The sequence below is a fragment of the Elephas maximus genome, chromosome 1, assembly GCF_024166365.1.
Source record: "Elephas maximus indicus isolate mEleMax1 chromosome 1, mEleMax1 primary haplotype, whole genome shotgun sequence".
Taxonomy (NCBI): Eukaryota; Metazoa; Chordata; class Mammalia; order Proboscidea; family Elephantidae; genus Elephas; species Elephas maximus.
The window spans coordinates 240541241-240562833 of NC_064819.1; the positions used below are offsets into that span (position 1 = coordinate 240541241).

At 46.6% G+C, this 21593-nt stretch overlaps 1 protein-coding gene across 32 annotated transcripts in view; it reads left to right on the plus strand.

The window, feature by feature from the left end:
• The window catches only part of AFDN (afadin, adherens junction formation factor), a 176259-nt gene that overhangs the window by 147025 nt on the left and 7641 nt on the right, over positions 1 to 21593 (plus strand). For 3 of the 32 annotated variants that reach the window (XM_049905585.1, XM_049905566.1, XM_049905595.1), the window contains 6 exons: positions 49 to 167; positions 1624 to 1818; positions 2414 to 2505; positions 3060 to 3245; positions 4912 to 5913; positions 16230 to 18194. In XM_049905585.1, coding sequence (XP_049761542.1) covers positions 49 to 167; positions 1624 to 1818; positions 2414 to 2505; positions 3060 to 3245; positions 4912 to 5913; positions 16230 to 16379 — 1744 coding nt within the window. In that variant the 3' untranslated portion in view covers positions 16380 to 18194. Of the gene's footprint in view, positions 1 to 48; positions 168 to 1623; positions 1819 to 2413; positions 2506 to 3059; positions 3246 to 4911; positions 5914 to 16229; positions 18195 to 18230; positions 21589 to 21593 lie in introns of those variants that run through there. The other 29 variants (XM_049905603.1, XM_049905613.1, XR_007519853.1 and 26 more) reach the window with 28 other exon arrangements.

Genomic DNA, 21593 nt, shown 5'->3' on the forward strand with positions numbered 1-21593 from the left:
AGACACTGGATGACACCCTCCTGACATTTGTGATGGCTCTCTTCCTAGGGCAGCAGAACTCATGACAAGAACAAGCTCTGTGGTGACATTAGAAGTGGCAAAACAAGGAGCGATTTATCACGGCCTTGCTACACTGCTCAACCAGCCGTCTCCAATGATGCAAAGACGTAAGGACTCCTTACAAATAACTGACTGCTCCTGTGCTGCCATGACTGACTCTTACTGAACACTTCCTGTAAGCCAGACACTTCCCAGTCGGTGCCTCTTCTAGTACTCAGCCAAACCTACGGAGTCAGTATTACCATTATTCCAGTTTTAAAGATCAGGAAGTTGAGGATGAGAGCAGTTGCATACGGTGCCCAAGATACTATCTATCGGTTGCTAGAAGCAGGCTTCAGATGTGGGCCATGTGACCTGGGGGTCCCTCCCCTCAGAGCCGGCTAACCTGCCGTCTGTCTGAGTGTCCCGTTGCTGGTGAGCTTCCATGTGCCTGGCATACAGTAGACGGCAGTGGTGGGTGGACTCGTGTGTGGATAATTCCCAGCTTTGATAGCAGGCAGACTACCAGGGCTTTAGAGAATGTATAGAACCCTTCACTGAGTGACGGTACACGCACATTGAGAGTGGTTGCTGTAGTCTGCGTTTGCTGAGACAGGACATGAACATCCAGTCATATGTAATTCACTTTAAGCAACAAAGTTTCTTGAATAAAGTAATTTGCATATGGAAACCATGGTTTTGAAAATCATCAAAAATCTCAGAGTAAAGTCAATATAAATGTAAGGCTTTTTAAAGACTTGGTTAGAAAACCAGGACGACTCACATTGTCTCTGAAATCATGAAATACCTCCTGGATTAACCCTAATGACGCACTTTGCTAAACGTGTGCCTAGCCCTCTGGTAGGGCCTCACGGCAGCCCTCATCCCCATAAGTCAGAAGTCTGGGCAGTCAGAGCCGCACAGCCAGGCCAGCTCCTGATGGCAGCTAACAGAGAGGCATCTGAGCACCTGAACCACGTGCTTATTAGGGAAAAAAAAAGGAGCCTGAGCAGCCGTGTCTTGTGTGATGCATGTGCTTTAGCATAACAAAATGTCATATTTTGGTTGTCTGATTTCTTAGTTTAACGTCATTTAGAAGAAACAAACTGGATGTGAAGAGTTGGAAATCAAAGAGGGAAGCTGTTAAAAGTAGGTAGTAAATAGGGTCATAAAGCCAGAGGATACGAAACCGAGTGATAAACGGAGAGCTGAACAACGCATCACGTGATGGGTGATCATAGGATAAGACCCAGAGAGACTGAAAAATTAGCTACTTTTTAAGATGTGTGGGAAGTATAGTATCTATTAGTAAAAAAAAAAACTTCAAAAGTAGTTTTAATACTTAGAAGAGATAGTTTCAGTTTATGAGAAAATAGCCTTTGAAAATGTACTTTTAAAAAATACGTTTATTTGAAAGTTTTTAGGAGAGTCTATGGAAATATTTACCATTAAATAAAAACCACCTATTTCTTACACTAATAACAAGTTCTTAGAGAATTTTAGACATTGTAAAATTAGGGTAATTCATAATTCAAATAAGACAAACTCTTAACAAATGAATTCTTGACCGTGCTTTGATTTCAGTTTCAGATCGCCGTGGCTCAGGTAAACCCCGACCAAAGAGCGAAGGTTTTGAGCTCTATAATAATTCAGCTCAGAATGGGTCCCCCGAGAGCCCTCAGCTGCCTTGGGCAGAGTACAGCGAACCGAAGAAACTGCCGGGCGATGACAGGCTGATGAAGAATAGGGCTGATCACCGTTCCAGTCCCAACGTAGCAAGTGAGAGTTGCCTTCTGTCCTCTTGTCTTTAAATTCTCTCCAGTTGCATCCCAGTGCCTGCGTGGGTCCCCATCAGAGTGAGGCTGGGCGCTGCAGGGCGTGGAGACCGCTGCTCTTCAGCGAGAGTCAGAACCAAGCTGGGAGCCTTATGGTTCAGCGCATGCTCTAGGCAGATCCAGTGGTTGTGTCTGCAGCAGGGGCAGCCGCCGCAGGGGCAGCCGCCGCAGGGGCAGCCGCCGCAGGGGCAGCAGACTACCAGCAAGCAGGAGGGTCGGTGGCTTGTCCATTTTTATGTAATGGTGTAAGGAAAAAAGAGGAAGAATATGCAACAGAGACTGGTAGCTCATGCAGCCGCCGCTTTGGCCGGCCCCCGGCGTTCGGGCACAGCACTTGCCCCAGCTGGGGTCCCCCGAGCAGTGGCGTGGACATGGGGGGCCTGATGCCTCACCTCTGTGTTTATCTCTGTGAGCTAGACACCTCGCTTACATTACAGTAGGAAGATGAATGTGACATGGTTATCTGTAAAGAGCGTTGTTATATTCCATTTGTTTGTCTGCTTAACATTAAACTTTCTTTTCCTGATTGCGTCCAACAGACCAGCCCCCTAGTCCTGGAGGGAAACACACATATGCCACGGGAACGACAGCTAAGATAACGTCGGTTTCTACTGGAAACCTCTGCACTGAGGTCTGAAGAGATAAGCGAAAAGCTTCCTACTGCACTTAAATACATAGGCTTCCTCTAGGATGGCTAAGTTACCCAAAAAATGTTTACTCTGTAGATTAGCTGGAACATAGTTGACAAATTTGCAGTATTTAATCTTTTGATTTTGGATGCATTGATTAAGTGCTCGGCTGCTAACCAAAAGGTTGGCAGTTCGAACTCAACCAGCTGCTGTGTGGGAGAAAGATGTGGCAGTCTGCTTCTGTAAAGATTATAGCCTTGGAAACCCTATGGGGTAGTTCTGCTCTCTCCTCTAGGGCCGCTATGGGTTGGAAATGACTTGACGGCAATGGATTTTGTTTTTTGTTTTTTTTTGGTAGTCAAGTAAATTAGTTTTAAATTAATAAGTCTTGGCAGAATAAATGTTTGATCATTATTCTCTGAATGGAATCGAACACTGATTTTTAACACGTTTTTTTAAAGTTATTACTTTTTATTTTGAAGTAAATAATTGGAATTCAGTAAGCCCATTGTACAGATTGTGAGAGCCAGTTCTCCTTTGTTCTTGCCTTTCCCAGGAGCAGACCCCTCCACCCAGGCCTGAAGCATACCCCATTCCCACGCAGACATACCCCAGAGAGTATTTTACGTTCCCCGCGTCCAAGTCCCAGGACCGGATGGGTCCTCCACAGAACCAGTGGCCAACTCATGAGGATAAGCCACACATGCACACAGACAGTAACCATTCCGGTATTGCGATTCAGGTGAGAAACCTTTTTCAACCCTAAAGGAATGCAGCGGACTGGTCTGATGGGTGGACATAGTGGCCTCTGAGACACAGTTGACATTTTCTGTAGAGCAGGGTTGCTGTTGGCGTCTCATGTTTTCTTTCATGGTTTTGTGGTTGCATCTGAGGAAAACGGGGCAGGATGGAATACTTAATATGAAGAGGGGTTCTTTGTTGTTTTAGTGTTTGATGATGAAACATCAGTCATGGAAAGCCTTAACCGCGGTTTGTAAGGAAAAATTCACTGATTCTGGGAGTGGGGAATGGAACCCGGGGGGTACATCTCATACTTGTCTATGTCAGAAATCAGAAGTTGCCCTGGCCCTGCCCTTCCTGGCCTTGCCCTTGAAGCTTATGGTGAGGTGGGGTCAGACAGACAGGCACATGGTACGTACAGCCAGGGCCACTCGAGAGGTGTAGCTGGACCCTGGGCCCTGGACAGCAGAGGGAATAGCTGTGAACATGTGTGGGTGGAGAGCCTGGAGTGTCTGTGTGGGAGAACAGAGGGTGGAAGTGACAGAGTAGCAGAGTCTAGGCTGTTGAGGTGGGCCGGAGCCAGGTTGCTTGCTTAACATAGATACCAGCCTTTAAGTCGGTAGGTGCTGCAACAGAGAGGAATTGCAGGAGTATAGTCTGAAGGCCTGGGCTCCAAAATTTTATACTTTTGAAGTGTCTGTTCTACAGATACCAGGAAATTTCATGATGTTTTTATTTGGTCTGTAGACTGTATACCCAGTAATCAGGAAGCTATTTCTGTGTATAAAGTAAAGATGTGGGAAAATGTTGGGGGTAAATCTTCCATTTTTTTGGTCAACTACTTAGTTTTTTAGTGATATTTTATCTATTTTGTTGGTTTATTTTCTGGATTTACATCTTAATGTACTGTTCACTAACAGGGCAGGAGAAAAGCATGTTTGAGTCATAGTGAATCACTTGCCAGTTGACTTCCTTTAGGGTTGCTGTTTTCAGACTGGAGACGAGCCCTTTGACCAAAGTGTACCCCCAGCCGCCTGTCTCTGTTTGTCTGACAGATTGACACAACTATGCCCTGTACCTACTGAGATGAGAGCAGAAGTATCCGGATGTATTTGACCTGTGTTTTTTTTTTTTTTTTTTTTGCTCTAGTATGCATAGTTCTATCAGAAGTCCTTAAAACCAGTCCTAAGCTTGTGGATTGATCAAACGGTTAAAATCCAATAATTACTCTTGATAGTCATTAGAACTTTGCCTTGGAGACGTTGTTGTCATTGCTTCTCCCATGATTAGATTAAACCCCTCACCCCCTCCACCCCCCATGCTCTCGGAGTCAGCAGTACATGACTGGTCCTGCACAGACGTGTGCAAGCAGTGGTGGAAGGGAAGGGGCACGGTCGAGGAAGGGCCTGATTTTTTTCCACCTATTTTACCTTTTTAGCAATCATGTAGAGAGAAAGTACAACTTTTGCTTTTCACGAGATAAAGAAACTCACTGAGAAAGCACTGTTGTTCCATGTAGCCGGCGAGCTGCCAGGCTAGACTTCAGCCCCTGCTCTGTGCACTCTGTTGTCTTAGTAGTTTTTCTCCCTGAAGATAAAATGTTTATGAATATTTAGTAGTGCCCTCAGATAAGTGGCTGAAGTGTAACAGTTTTTGTTGTTTTCCAGCGTGTTACCCGTTCCCAGGAAGAGCTGCGAGACGACCAAGCGTACCAGCTCGAGAGGCATCGACTAGCACCAGCTGAGGATCGAAAGTCGGACAGTGATATGTGGATAAACCAGAGCTCCTCAGTGGAGTCCAGCACATCGAGCCAAGAGCACCTGAACCATTCCTCTAAATCTGTCACTCCTGCGTCCACTTTAACCAAAAGTGGCCCTGGCCGCTGGAAAACGCCAACTGCCATCCAGCCGACCCCGGTGGCCATCTCCCAGCCCATCCGCACAGACCTACCCCCGCCACCTCCACCTCCCCCAGTGCACTATGCCAGTGACTTTGACGGGTTGCCAATGGACCTGCCTCTGCCACCACCCCCCTCTGTTGGCCAGGTGGGCGCCCTGTCTGCCCAGGTGGCCACTGCAGAGCGGAAGAAGAGAGAAGAGCAGCAGCGGTGGTACGAGAAGGAAAAGGCCCGCCTGGAAGAGGAGCGTGAGAGGAAGCGGAGGGAGCAGGAACGGAAGCTGGGCCAGATGCGCACACAGTCCCTGAACCCTGCACAGTTCTCCCCTGTGACCATGCAGCCTGTGAAGCCCGAGAAGCCCTCCACCCTGCAGAGGCCCCAGGAGACCGTCATCCGCGAGCTGCAGCCACAGCAGCAGCCGCGCACCATCGAGCGGCGGGACCTGCAGTACATCACCATCAGCAAGGAGGAGTTGTCATCCAGCGACAGCCTGTCCCCAGACCCCTGGAAGCGGGACGCCAAGGAGAAGCTGGAGAAGCAGCAGCAGATGCACATTGTGGACATGCTGAGCCGAGAGATCCAGGAGCTGCAGGGCAAGCCCGACCGCACTGCCGAGGAGAACGACCGTCTCCGCAAACTCATGCTGGAGTGGCAGTTCCAGAAGCGGCTGCAGGAGTCCAAGCAGAAGGACGAGGATGACGAGGACGAGGAGGACGACGACATGGACACCTTGCTGGTCATGCAGCGCCTGGAGGCCGAGAGGAGAGCCAGGGTAAAGGGTTCTTCGCGGTTGGGCTCCCGTGCCCCCATCGTAGCTCCCTGGCCACCAGAGAGGCCGGAGCTCTGATCTCGACGGGGGGCTTTCAAGACATGCGGTGTCAGCTAGTGTCACAGGAGTAAGCCAGGGCTGTGAGGCTGAGAACTTAAGTGGAACATGAAATTGTTTTAGTTAGTAAATGCATAGTTACCTTTAGTTGAAACCACAAGAGTATACTAATAATTAGTAATGATCTTGATCAGGGGTCAGCAGATGTTTTCTTAACAGCCAAGATACTAAATATCTTAGGCTTTGTGGGCCACGCAGACTCTCACTACCACTCAGCTCTGCCATTACAGCACAACAGCAGCCGTAGCCCATTTGTCAACAGACGGATGTGACTGTATTCCAATAAAACTTTATTTACAAAAACAAGTGATGGGCCATCTGCTGGCCCCAGATCCCGATCATCAGCACTTCATGGTGGTTAACAAAGGAAACTGCTTAGGACATCAAATTTAAGTTTTTAATGTCATTGCCAGGAATAGAATCTTCATAGTAGTTGTATTGGTGATGAAGCAAGTGGATGTATTCAATTAATGACAACTCTACAGTATTCCCTCCTTATCTACACGGGATAAATAGTACTGAACCCTATATATACTGTGTTTTGTTCTATACATACAACCTATGATAAAGTTTTTACTTACAAATTAGGCACAGTAAGAGATTAACAATAACTAATAATAAAATGGAACAGTTTTAACAGTATACTATCATAAAAATGAAGGAATGATGGAGCAGGACGGCCCGAGATTTCATCGTGCTCTGTCTGTACTCATGGAACGTTTTTGGGCTGTGGTTGAGAGTAACTGAGACTGCAGAGAGCAAAACCGCAGATGAGGGGGACTACTATACTTCAGTTTAGTGTAAAGATACTGAGAACTTACGGTATTATTCATAGTTCTTCCATATTATAAAAATTAGCTACTTTTTTTCTTTCAAATAAAGTAAAACTTAAATAGTTTAACGCTATAAATTGTCAAAATGCCAAATTTGAGAGGAAAACAAGATGCTTTGTTACCTCTGTTGTTGGCAGAGATGTCAGCAGAGGACGCTTCCAGGAGCCGGCAGCGCTCCCCATAACTGGAGGATGGTGCCGCCGACCACTTCCTGCTCATACGTTCTAGGGATCTTTAAAAAAATCACACAGTGCAGTGTTCAGAGGAAAGACAGCCAAGAGCTTGTTTTTCCTATCGTTTGGGTTCTGTTTCTCATGCCAGTTGTCGTCCAATGCTGTCTATACTAAAAGCCCAAGGCAGCAACAACCCCACGAGGAACACCGTGGGCCTGCTGTCTCCTGACAACACGGAGCCTTAGCTAGCCAGGGTCAGACCCGGCGCCCAGCTTTGCGGCCCTTCTCCATGTGCCTTGTGGACTGTTTCCTGAAGAGTCACGTGCACACACAGTTCTTACATACCTACACTCAGCCTGTGTGTGTGTCGTTTTTCCAAAAGTCAGCTAGAGTCCCTCTTGAGACAGTTTCTTACATGAAGGCCTAAATGTTCACTATTAGATCGTGTTATTATTGTTTTCCAGCACACTAGTAGTGACTTCCATAAGAATGACTAGATTTACCAGAAGTGTTATTTTGTTTGAAAAAGCAGCGATTTGATGAATATGTGCTTTACTGTAAGAATCTCTTCAACAGCTCTCACTTTGTGTGGCCCTCGCTGCTCCCGCCAGTACCTAAAACTGTCATTTCTGTGCTTGCTGTTGTCCTGTGTGATTCCCTCCTCTCTAGCCAGGGTCACTGTGGGGACGTCATAGGGTGAGCCATTGAAAAGGTAACTGTACCAGTGGCCTTGCCTGTCCCACCTCCAAAATACAAGAGAAAGACAGGTTTATCTTTCCTATATCCACACACTCTGATTATAAAATTCTTGTTGCTGGGAAGTAAGATTACTCTTTTGTGTTGTTTTAACTATATTCCAACAATGGTGAAAAACTAGGAATTACACTGTAATAATTCTGTAATTATTCTTTCCTGTGAAGACTAAATTTTTATTAAAGGTCTGTCAGACTTTTTCCAAATGGTTAAACACTGAAAATTGCACGGCCTCTGAGTATGAATTATGGTATTTGGAAAGCTGCTGAAGACAATTTTTTTAAAGTACATGTGTATTTATTATTATTTGGATTAAGATTAACATTAGTCTTGTAAGAGAGCTGAGGTAAATTTTGTTTTTTTAGTTTCTGTGTACCTCAATGATGAAACTCAAATATTTGATACCAGGTGGACGTTTTTCTGTTTCTGATACTACCAGTTAGTTTATAGTACTTTACTTTTCTCATTGGCTTGCCCTTCAAAAACAGGTGAAGTAAGATAGCAACAAAAATGCCAGTGGCAAGGAATACAGGGCTGAACTTAACTTTTTTTTCACACTTCATCTTTCTTTTTTTTTTTTTTCCTTCTCTGTTACCTGCAGCAGACTGCTATGCCAGCAATCTCTGTTCTAGATTTGGTATGTTCTCGTTTCTTTGCCTTTGGTACTTTTTTCCTGTCTCAGTTTCTTTTTCTTTCAGTGATGGTTGTTCTGTGTTCTCAGTAGCCCCGGCTCCCCATAGGGGTGGCCAGCCCAGGTGCATAGTTGAGTGCCTCTAGAAGCATGCCTTTGAATGTCCTAGGTCTCCTCACTGCTTCTCTCCCTTAGCTTTAAGTGTTACTGCTTGTTTATGGTTTTCACCTGTTCTTAGTTTTAGTCATAGAACCAATTCTGTGTACCCTTATGTAGTTATAACGTGTGAGCAAATGAAAAGAATTTTGCAATAAGTAATCCATTTCATTTTTGTTGCTTTAGAACTGTGTTTAAAATACTAAATTGTTGGAAACTCAGTTGAAATGGGGTTGACACAGTTTGCCACTTACAGCCTAACTATTGACAGAGATTTCCAGTACAGATTTATTTATTTTTTAATTAATAACACATGGATTTTAGCTTTTAGCCATACCAATTTATAGCCTGCCAAAACACGTTTCTGATCACATTCTCATGTCATTTCCTGGGCTGAATATCAGTACTGAGGCTGTCTGGTCAGCCGTGTGGTCCCACAGCGCTTAACAACTGGACACATGCCCCTCTGGACAGTCATGTGCTGACTGCAGGACGGACCCTGAGGCCTGTGCACTTCGGCCAACCTGGGATGCAGCAAGCCAGTGCAAGAGGGCACTTTAAATAACCTCTGGGTCCAGATGCACTTCCGGCCAGCCTGGGATGCAGTGAGCCATCATGCCAGAGGGCACTTCAAATAACCCCTGTGTCCAGGTTTCACTTCAGTGGTCTTTCCACCAAATAACTACTCTCTCCTTTTTCTGAAACCTGCATTTCTTTTACTTGAGACAAAGATGATAAAAAAAAAAAAAAACACTTCTTCTCCCTAGTTCCTGTTGTGTTGAGGTGTCCCTAAGGCAGGCAGCTAGCTTGCTGACCCACTAGAGTGAGGCTGTTCCAGCAGGCACTTGGTCGGGATCCTGGATACCAGGCCCCACAGAGGCAGCATCTGGGACGGTGGCACCTCTGGTTTATATGGCAAATGAACGATAATATTTAAGGATATGGGCTACACTTGGAGTTCTATTTCAGAGAAAAAGGTGATAGGTTTTTTGTTTTCTTTTAAGAGAAAAATTTGACTTAAGCATTGACCGTCAGATGCTTGTAAACGTTTCTAGCCCCATTCCCAGTAAACGTTCATGTTCCTGTCAATAACATCCTCAGGTATAGAATTGTAGCCCTGGGAGAACCTCTTCTGTCTCTGTGTTAATCCTCTCCTCAGGATCACAAGGCTGGTGGCACCCTAGGCCTTGTCACTGGGCTCTGACTGCCCAGACGGGGCTGCGTGGCAGCTCCTCTCTGTGCTCCCCGACAGGCTGCCTGGCCCTCCACCTCCTCTCTCCATCTGTCTCCCTCCTTTCCTGCTACACCCACTCCAGCCACACCCCTTGCAGACTAGAGGCTTGTCTGTCCAGTTCTTTTTAATATCTCCCCTCTCCAGTTCTACAGGTTCACACTGAACCCCAGCCCTCCACCCCACTGCAGCCTCTCTCTGCAACCCCCACCCCACTGCCACCTGCGCACTGAAGCCCCCACCCACTGCTGCCTGCTCTCTGCAACCCCCACCCCACTGCCACCTGCTCTCTGCAGCCCCCACCGCTCTGTCGCCAGCTCTCTGCAGCCCCCACCGCTCTGTCGCCAGCTCTCTGCAGCCCTCATCTCAGGTGGTTCCTGGGCTGCTCAGCAGAAACCTCACAGTCCTCAACACATCTGCTGAAAAAGTCCCTTGGCTGACTTTCTAGAATCTGATCCACTGGCCTGGGCTGCCACCTCTTCCTGCTGGATTCCTGCAGAAGCCTTTTTTTCCCTGGACCTTGCCCAGCCCCACTCTGTTTATAGCCTGTCCTCAGCACAGCAGCCAGCGTCCCCACCACAAACTGCCAGGCCCTGAAACACCTCCTAGCCCTGCAGGAGAGAGCAATCCAGACACTGTTCAGGGTCTGTGTGGTGCTGCGGTCTGCCTGCCCCTGCCTGCATCACAAACCTGTGTTATGGGTGCAGCAGAAAGGCAGATTCAGTATTTAAGAGACGCTCCTTGGAAACTCTATGGGGCAGTTCTACTCCGTCCTATAGGGTCGCTATGAGTCAGAATTGACTTGAGGGCACTGGGTTTTGGGCTGGGATCTGATAACACACATGATAAGGGGGAGAGTTGAGGCCCTAGCCAAGGTTTTCTACTACACAGAAAATGCCTCCTAATAAAACTCTTGTTAGGGACCATCTTCCAACTAGAAAGTGTTTGCCCTGATGGTCTCCTGGGGGCTGGTCTCCACTTAGTCTTGTTACCCACGTGTTAGTGGTCATCTGCAGCAGTTGTCCTTGACTGTAAGACACCTGTCATATGAGGTTAGGATTAGAACCCACCCTATTGAGGTATAAAAGAACAGTCGCAGGTACACGTTCACAGGTATAGGGTTAGGGCCTCAGTGTGTCTCTTTTTGGGGGATACAGTTCAGCCCATAACAGTAACTGGCAGGAGAAATGCCTCCACCTTGGGGCAGTCCCAGCTCCCTATCAGTGAGGTCATTTCTTTAGAGAGCTCGGCTGCTCTTCCATTTTCCCTTCCTGAAGACCTAAGCTAAATCTTCTCGCAGATGTTGCTTTCCTGTCTGGTCTTCAGGTGGGATTGTGGAAATGGAACATCCCAGGCACCAAAGGGGTTGAATTAAAAGCCTTATAAAAATTTTAAGGAAGAGTCAGACGGAAAACTATCTCAAGAGTTTTACCTCCAGGGAAACATACCTGTGGGAGGTAGCAGGTAGCCCATTCGCATGGTGCACCTCAGCAATGTGACGTGGCTCTGCCTAGGGAATTAGGAGGAGAAGTGTTAGTTATCACCAGCAGGTCTGTATTACGGAGTAGCACACGAAGTTCATGTGACCCTTTAAGAGAAAGCAGCTGACTCAAAAGGTCAAGAGTAGGTATGGGCCAGGTGGAGCCACACCGTTGACTCGGGGTGACTCTTTAATGGCTCAGCCACTGGGGCATTTCAGCAGGAACATATGAAAAGCACTGACAGACTCTAAGCTATAGACCTTACACCTTCTGATAAAATTGTCATTTTCTTTAAATTAAAAAAACAAATACCTGAGCTATGCTAAGGGGAGGGAGCTAACATTTATCAAGTGTCTAGTACTGTTCTCGACGGTTTCAGCACTACCGTTTCATACACCCAACAACTGTGAAAGCAACTGTGTTCTGATGAGGAAAAGGTCCCTGGAGGTGGGCCAGTGAACTTGCTACATAGATAAACCGCTAAAACGTTGCAGGGCTAGGCACTGAGCCCAGGTGTCCCGGAACCAAAACCAAAACAAACCCGTTGCTGTCAGGTCGACTCCAGCTCATAGCAGCCCTGTAGGACAGAGTAGACCTGTCCCGTAGTTTCCAAGGAGCGCCTGGCGGATGTGAACTGCCCACCCTTTGGTCAGCAACTGTAGCTCTTAACCACTGCGCCACCAGGGTTTCCACCCAAAACCCGATAGTACTTAGTAATGACATAGTCGGGATTGTGTCAGGTTTTATCCTTAAAGATGTTTTCCAGGGTGAGTGTTTATAATGGGAGGGAACATAAGCAGAAGAAGTCTGTGGAGAAAATATTTAAGAGTAAGATGCTAGCAGATTTTAGTTGTTTTCAGTGAAAATGTCAAAAGGTAAAGGACCGTATTTTTTTTTTTTTAGCTATCTAAACATGATTGTCTACTTTAATAGATTCTATAGAAAAGATGTAAGTTAATGTATATTTGTGATACACAGTTACAAGCAGACGTCTCAGCACACCGTATTTTTACCCAAATAACGTGCGCCTTCTATCTTTGTTTGCCAACCACGCCCTCTCCTTGTGAGGTATTTTTGTAAGTGCTGCTCAAATTGGCATAACATAGAAGGCGTGTGTTATTTGTGTAAGAATGTGATAATTATTTTTAAAAATGAAGATAGTTTTCTAGAAATGTGAACTATCAGTGTGTCGAAACCTTGGTTCAAGCTCACATGGTGGCTTTTGAAATCCCAGCATAGTTTTTTGGTTTAGAAGTGACTTTACTCTGAACTGTCTTGATTTCATTCTATCAGAATTTCCCTTATCGGTGCTGACCTATGCCTCAGAATATCACTTGTCACTGTCGTTACTTGCCATTGAGTCGATTCTGACTCCTGGTGACCCCAGGTGTCAGAGTAGAATTGCTCTTTAGGGTTTTCAAGGTGGTGACCTTTCAGAAGCAAATCACCAGGACTGTCTTCAGAGGCGCCTTGGGTGGGTTTGAATGACCAGTCTTCCAGCTAGTAGTCGAGCGCTTAAGCGTTTGCGCAGCTACTCCAAGGCTGCTCTACTACCCATTACATGGAGTGGCTTCTCGTTGTTCTTTTAATGTAAAACAGTGAGCCCGTCTCCTTATGATTGAACTCCAGAGTGTTAGTGTGGCAGGCCGTGTGTGTCACTGAATGTCACTGGCCTTGTCACTGTGATTGAACTCCAGAGTGTTAGTGTGGCAGGCCGTGTGTGTCACTGGATGTCACTGGCCTTGTCACTGTGATTGAACTCCAGAGTGTTAGTGTGGCAGACCGTGTGTGTCACTGGATGTCACTGGCCTTGTCACTGTGATTGAACTCCAGAGTGTGAGTGGGGCAGGCCGTGTGTCAGTGGGTGTCACTGACCTTGTCACTGTGATTGAACTCCAGAGTGTTAGTGTGGCAGACCGTGTGTGTCACTGGATGTCACTGGCCTTGTCACTGTGATTGAACTCCAGAGTGTGAGTGGGGCAGGCCGTGTGTCAGTGGGTGTCACTGACCTTGTCACTGTGATTGAACTCCAGAGTGTTAGTGTGGCAGGCCGTGTGTCAGTGGGTGTCACTGACCTTGTCACTGTGATTGAACTCCAGAGTGTTAGTGTGGCAGGCCGTGTGTCAGTGGGTGTCACTGACCTTGTCACTGTGATTGAACTCCAGAGTGTTAGTGTGGCAGGCCGTGTGTGTCACTGGATGTCACTGGCCTTGTCACTGTGATTGAACTCCAGAGTGTTAGTGTGGCAGGGTGTGTGTCACTGGATGTCACTGGCCTTGTCACTGTGATTGAACTCCAGAGTGTTAGTGTGGCAGACCGTGTGTCAGTGGGTGTCACTGACCCTGTAACTGTGATTGAACTCCAGAGTGTTAGTGTGCCAGGGTGTGTGTCAGTGGATGTCACTGACCTTGTCACTGTGATTGAACTCCAAAGTGTTAGTGTGGCAGGCCGTGTGTCACTGGGTGTTCACTGGCCTTGTAACTAAGTCAGAACACGCGTCAGCCATCACTGAACATAAGGAATCGCACACTGAAAGCACCAAGCTGAGCTGCTGTTTGGAGGCACGTTAAGAGCTGCTATTCTCTCTCATTAGTGCTTTTCTGGGAGGAGAGCAAGGAGTAAAGCAGCATATCTTTGGAGAACAGAATAACTTCTGTTTTGGAAATAAAAATACACGCAATACGTAACAGTAGGAAGAAACCAGAAACCACTGCGGTCGAGTCGATTCCGACTCACAGCGACCCTATAGGACAGAGTAGAACTGCACCATAGAGTTTCCAAGGAGCGCCTGGTGGATTTGAAGTGCCGACCTCTTGGTTAGCAGCTGTAGCACCTAACCACTACGTCACCAGGCTTTCCACAGTGGGAAGAGCTGCTTTAATTACAATAGCGCCACCCAGTTAAATTGATTTTCCTTGGAAACAGTCACTGATGGACCGAGTGGGAGAAGGGGGACTCCTTCTTCATTAACGTCCAAAATGAGAAGAACGAAGATTTTTTAAGGGAAAATATTTGCAAAAAAAGGATGTGAGAATTATAATTGTTCTGATACAATTTTTTTTAATTATATTTAAAAGAACTAATTGAGTGTATCATTGTATTACATTTTCTTGCTGAGACTTTGTTTTAGTCAGGTCTAAAGAGTATAATAGAATCAAATTACTTTGTGCTTTACTGAGTAGTAGAAAGCCCTATAGCATTAATGTAGTCTTATATTTTTCCATAAATAACCTTTCTGTAGAACTTTTAATATTCTAATTGCTGGGCTTTTTTTTTTTTTGCTTTGTTTTGTGTTTGTTTTCCTTTTTTGAGAGGCATTTCTCAAGACCCTGAAATTCTTGGTACATCTTTCCACTGTTGGCTGTAAATCCTCCTGCCGGAGCTCGGGTAGGAGCAGTCCACATCTTGTCCAGTTCCAGGGAGCAGGCTCCTTCCTGTTCTTCATCCTTACATCTTCAGCTCTTAATCAGTAGTGTCTACTCCTGCTGCAATACCCCCAGCAGCCAGCTCTGTTAACATCCATCCCTCCTGGGCTTATGCCTAGGTTATGCTAAAGTGAGTTTGTCTTCCTGAGAAGGCCATTTTCACTTGTTCCTAAGATGCCTTATCACTGTTGGTTCACAAGAGGAAGCCTAAAGATGCAGGTTATTACATTCCCACCACAGAGAACATGTTTCCCACACGTATGAAAAGGTGAAGTTGTTGGGTTTTTGGTTCTAGTTTTTTTAAAAAACGTACACATGAGCACGATTCAAATCCAGAAGTTGACATTTTATATTTTTTGCTGTAAACAGTTCATAGAATAAGTAGTAATTTTGTAGAAATTGAAACACACCTTTTAGGAATTTTATGTAAGGGATTCTTGCAGTGGGTAGAGGTTGAGCTAGATTGCTTTCAGTTGTCTTTTAATTTTGAAGATTCTGGTCAGCAGCTGATGATGTGCGATAGTGTAGCCCGGGTCTGTACCCAGGGAGGAATACTGGAGAATGCAGAGTTTTCAAAGCTGCCATCGTATTAGTCTACAGCAACATGAATAGCTATGCTGTATCCAGGTGATCAAAAGGGAGAGCCTTGTTCTGTTCCGGATTAGTGGGATGTGCCTTTATGGGGTTCCTTTTTAGAAAAGATACTTAAAACCTGTAGTGCATAGAGAAATGTGGACAGGATGATCAAGAACTGAAAACCACAAACAAAATAAGTCTTAGGAACATTATAAGGCATCCTTAAGTATTTGGAGAGAATGAAGGAAAGACTCTGAATGTGTCTCAAGAGGGCAGAACTAGAATGACCAAAAATAGAAAACAATCAGGAGACAGATTTTGGCCAACATAAGAGCTTTTTGACTCATAGCTTCTCAGAAATAGAATGTTTTGTCTTGGGAGGTAGGTAGCGTGTCTCCAGACATTTGACACATCCAGTGGGAGATGGGCAGTTACTTGGCAGAGAAGTAGTGGAAGTAAGACGGGGAGAATAGGGTTTCCCCCGAGTCTCCGTTCCATGACTCTGAGCGGGGCCCTCTGAGCTGGAGGGGCGATGACTGAGGGCCAGAGAAGGAGGAGGGCTGGGAGCTGGGTCCTCGGGGAAGATGGGCTGCTGGTGGTCCCCCTCTGGTATGAGTCTGATAATTTGTATGAGCTGGCTAACTGAAACGTGTTCCAACCAAGGAGTCGTGCTTGTTTAGTGCTTGATTGCAGGAGGTCACTTCCTCCTCCTTTGTGCCACAGTGAATGGGGGACAGCCTGGGGTATAGAGCAAAATTTGTTTTTAGATAACTTACTTCAAACGGTAGAGATGTTAAACGTGCAATTTCATCGTCTTCCAGCGGTGGTTTTGTATTAACTTTCTGCGTGTGTGCGCGCGTGTGTCTGCTTGTCCTGCCTGTGTGCTCTCTGTGTGGTCCGGGAGGGCTTTGCCGAGTGGAAAGTGGAGTTGATCTGTTGTTAGTTGCAGGATGAGGAGCGGCGCAGGCAGCAGCAGCTGGAGGACATGCGTCAGCGGGAAGCGGAGGACCGTGCCCGCCAGGAGGAGGAGCGCCGGCGGCAGGAAGAGGAGCGTGGGAGGCGGGACGCCGAGGAAAAGGTCCTGGTCCTCTAAGAAGCTAGAATGTACCACGTAGCCTGGGCATAGCGGTTGGCCTGGGCGAGGGGGTACACACGATAGGTACCTAAGATGCTCACAACAGAGTGGGGCCTGGGCCCCAGCTTTGACGACTGGACCAGAAACTCACCCTGTCCGGGCCCGGCTACCTGTCTTCTGAACTCTGTCTCCAGACCCTCCTCTGAGCTGTCTCCCTCAGGCCTCTGAACTCACAGACATTAGCGTGAGCCTCTCTGCAGAGGGCCGTTCACCCTGGCGGTTATCCTTCCTGGGCACGGCCCTGCTGTTGTTGTGATGTGTGTTCAGTTACTTTAAAAACTGAGTTTCAGCCATGAGAGGCAGTAGGAATGCAGTCAGAGAGTCGGTGAGCACTGAACGTTTTAAATAGATGATTTACTACAATTTCACAATTCCAGTTTATGTCAAAGAAAGCAAAATTGCTTATAAAACGTTATCTAGGATAATTTAGTTTAGTATGTAATCTGATAAATATGATGAGTTTCAGATGTTATTTTTTTTTTTTTTTTTTTCAACTAATATAATTTTCACACATGTTGTCAGAATTGGAAAACTCGCCAATGTTGTTCTCCAGATCTTTGGTCTCGTTTCGTCTTGTTTGTTTCCAAGCTGAGGCTCCATGTGAGAGGCTCTGACCGTGAGTTCGTGTTTGTCTGTCCTGAGAAGATGTACGTTGTTGTCTCTGCTTCTGGAGAAGCTGTTCTCCTCTGTTACTTCCCTTCTGTGAAGGCAGAAGCTTCGAGTGCCACAGCGTCTAATGGGGACAAAACCCATTTTCAGTCAGAAGTCCCTCCTTGATAGTCCAGTGAACGACAGTAGGACAATACCACCTCCCACACCAAAAAAAAAAAAACCTTTTAGAAAGCTTTTTGTACTAATAAGATCTGTTGGGGTACAGAACAGTCTAAGAGTAAGATTGATAGAAACTCTGTGACTCATTTAAATGGAAGTGGAGTGAACAATGTGAAGACCCCTACCTAGTGTGAAATCAGTGATTTTTAGCTTTTGTTCACCATCACCATCTCTGACAGTGGTTAGGTTTTGTACACCGTCACCATCTCTGATAGTGGTTAGGTTTTGTTCACCGTCACCATCTCTGACGGTGGTTAGGTTTTGTGCACCGTCACCATCTCTGACAGTGGTTAGGTTTTGTTCACCGTCACCGTCTCTGACAGTGGTTAGGTTTTCTGCACCATCACCATCTCTGACAGTGGTTAGGTTTTGTACACCATCACCATCTCTGACAGTGGTTAGGTTTTGTACACCGTCACCATCTCTGACAGTGGTTAGGTTTTCTGCACCGTCACCATCTCTGACAGTGGTTAGGTTTTGTACACCGTCACCATCTCTGACGGTGGTTAGGTTTTCTGCACCGTCACCATCTCTGACGGTGGTTAGGTTTTGTACACCATCACCATCTCTGACAGTGGTTAGGTTTTCTGCACCATCACCATCTCTGACGGTGGTTAGGTTTTCTGCATCATCACCATCTCTGACAGTGGTTAGGTTTTGTACACCGTCACCATCTCTGACGGTGGTTAGGTTTTGTACACCATCACCATCTCTGACAGTGGTTAGGTTTTGTACACCATCACCATCTCTGACGGTGGTTAGGTTTTCTGCATCATCACCATCTCTGACAGTGGTTAGGTTTTGTACACCGTCACCATCTCTGACGGTGGTTAGGTTTTCTGCACCGTCACCATCTCTGACAGTGGTTAGGTTTTGTACACTGTCACCATCTCTGACAGTGGTTAGGTTTTCTGCACCGTCACCATCTCTGACAGTGGTTAGGTTTTGTACACCGTCACCATCTCTGACGGCGGTTAGGTTTTCTGCACCATCACCATCTCTGATGGTGGTTAGGTTTTGTACACCGTCACCATCTCTGACGGTGGTTAGGTTTTGTACACCGTCACCATCTCTGACGGTGGTTAGGTTTTGTTCACCGTCACCATCTCTGACGGTGGTTAGGTTTTCTGCACCGTCACCATCTCTGACGGTGGTTCGGTTTTGTACACCGTCACCATCTCTGACGGTGGTTCGGTTTTGTACACCGTCACCATCTCTGACGGTGGTTAGGTTTTGTACACCGTCACCATCTCTGACGGTGGTTAGGTTTTGTTCACCGTCACCATCTCTGACGGTGGTTAGGTTTTGTTCACCGTCACCATCTCTGACGGTGGTTAGGTTTTGTACACCGTCACCATCTCTGACGGTGGTTAGGTTTTGTTCACCGTCACCATCTCTGACGGTGGTTAGGTTTTGTACACCATCACCATCTCTGACGGTGGTTAGGTCTTGTACACAGTCACCATCTCTGACAGCGGTTAGGTTTTCTGCACCGTCACCATCTCTGACAGTGTATTACTGTTGTATCTGTTGTATCGGAACAACTTCTGGAGTGTTCTCCAAGGGCTTCAGCACTCAGGACTAGGTCACCCTCTGAGTCTTTCAGTTGCATAATGTTACATCAAGATTGGGGATCTTCCTAAGGAAATCAGATTTCCAGATTTTTGACATTTGAGCCACTTGACTTGCTAAGTTTTTTTGGTGGCTCGCTTTTTTTTTTTTTTGGCTGCTCCCTGGACACTCCCCCTGGCTGTTTGAGGATGTACTGTCCCAGCTTAGGGCCACTTAGATGCCATCCACTGTGCAACACTCAAAGCCTGTGCTGGGACAGGGGCCGCTGTGAGGGCCAGACATACGCCGGCCTCACTGGCGCCTGGCTGCTCGCTGCAGGAGTGGGGCACCACAGAGCAGTCAGGTTGTGTTGGCATGTTGAGAAACTTGCACATGCATTCTCACAACTCATGATCACATCCAAGACACATGCAATTTACAACTGCTTCTCTAGCTGACTGTCAATGTAAAAAGAAGCTCCACAACTTATTCTTCTATAGACTGTCCAAAATGGATGGGTGTGCTTTGTCATAGAGATTATACCCCTTGGGTGGAACCAAGTCTCTTTGGGTCATGTCACTGTATCTGCTTTTCTATAACTAGAGGTGTATTCTGGTTTCCCCCTTAAATGTTACCAAGTACCTGTCCCTCATGTAATGCTGAGGTTCTTGACAGTTGATTTCAAAGCCACACTGGAGTCAATTCCCCACCTCCCAAGCAAACACTTCCCTTATGTGGACAGTGGGGTAAAGCCGTCTGCTCTTCAGGATTTCTCAGCACAGCAAGAAGATGGAGTCAGACATCGGGTCCAGGAGGTGGGGGCGGCTGGTGTTTGCACAGGGGGCTTCTCCTGCAGAAGGTGAAGCATTGGTGCTTATGTCCTCAGTGTGTGTGTATGTGTGTCCTCAGTGTCTGTGTGTGTGTGTCTTCAGTGTCTGGGTGTGTCTGGGTATATGGGTGTGTATGTGTACTCAGTGTGTGTATCCTCAGTGTCAAGAGTGTGTGTGTGTGTCCTTAGTGTCTAGGTGTGTGTGTTCTCAGTGTCAGAGTATGTGTGTGTGTCCCCAGTTCTGGGTGTGTCTGTGTGTGTATTCAGTATGAGTGTGTGTCCTCAGTGTCTGGGTATGTGTGTCCTCTGTGTGTGTACGTCCTTAGTGTCTGGGTATGTGTGGTGTGTCCTCAGTGTAGGCATGTGGATGTGTGTGTATCCTCAGTGTCTGGGTGTGTGTGTGTGTGTCGCAGTGGGTATGTGTGTCAGTGTGTGTATCTTAGTGTCTGAGTGTGTGTCTCCTTAGTCTCTGGGTGTGTGTTGGTGTGTGTGTCAGTGTGTGTATCTTAGTGTCTGAGTATGCGTGCATGTGTCTCAGTGTCTGGGTATGTGTCAGTGGGTGTGTGTGTCAGTGTATCTTAGTGTCTGTGTGTGTGCGTGTGTCTCGGTGGGTGTGTGTGTGTCTCAGTGGGTGTGCATGTCAGCATGTGTATCTTAGTGTCCGGGTGTATGCGTGTGTCTCCTCAGTGTATATGTATATGTGTGTCAGTGGGTGTGTCCTCAGTGTCTGAATGTGTGTGTCTCTTAGTGTCTAGATGTATGTGTGTGTGTCCTCAGTGTCTGGGTGTATATCTCAGTGTCTGGGTGTGTGTGTCTCCTCAGTATCTGGGTGTATGTGTGTCAGTGTGTGTGTCCTCAGTGTGTGTGTGTGTATCTCAGTGTCTGGGTGTGTGTGTGTGTCCTCTCAATGTCTGGGTGTGTGTGTCCTCAGTGTCTGTCAGTGTGTCTGTGCAGCTCTGGGAGTAGTAGTGAGACACACAGGCATAAAAATTGAAATTGGGACTGAAAGCTGTTAGTTATCCTTATGCCAGCAGGGTCCTAAGAGTAGTTATCTTTGGATGAGTGGATTTGAAATGTCTTGTACTCTGCTCTGTAGCACTGACCATTATTCAGGCTAAGGCAGGTGATGCTGTCTGATCTTTCCCATCCCCTTTCTTACTTTTTTCTTGTACTCTAAACTTATGTTAATCTTTAACAAAACTGTGCTGTTACCTTTTTTAATTGTTAAGATAATTTCACCACTGTCAACTGTAGTTTGTGCAGATGTATGTCAGAAGAAATGTACACTGTGTGTCAAAATATATTTGAATCTCTTTTTGCTCTTCCCGTTAACGCCTGGCTCTCATTGTGTCTGTCGGGGCCTTTACTGAGACTGCAGTACAAATTAAGAACTGTGGGAGTGCACTGGGTAGACGATTGCTTTGGAGGAGCGAACGATGGTGTCCACAGCTCCTAGCTGGCCTCCCTCTGCATACCTGGGGTAAACTAGATGGCCTGGTCCCATACTTCCTGCAAGGGGTGAACTCTTCCGAATCCGCTTGTGTTTAATGGAAAACTGTGTAAGTTCACACTCCTCAAAGTGCCTGCTCTAGAAAGCCAGGAATAGCCTATTTTATTTTTGTTTGCTCTTGAAACACAGCAGAAACAGGTAAGTTAATGTTTTATCAAGAGCGGAAAGAATTGGACAAGTCTAGTCAGATAACTTGGAGGGGACAGAGATGTCATAGCCAGGAGTGGGGCCCGGAGGCACCTGAACATTCATTCGAATACTCCATGCTTTTGAGCAGCATTTTGCTCTTAAGTCTCAAGAAGGCCGTTTCCAAGTCCATCTGCCCGGCTCCCTGGCAGTAGTTGTGTTGCCCCCACCCCCTGTGTGTGGCCGTTACTCTTGTGGGGGGGGGGCCCTCTCTGGGTAGAGAGCGGGCCCTGTCGTCCCCTGACACTCACTTCTGTTTATTCCG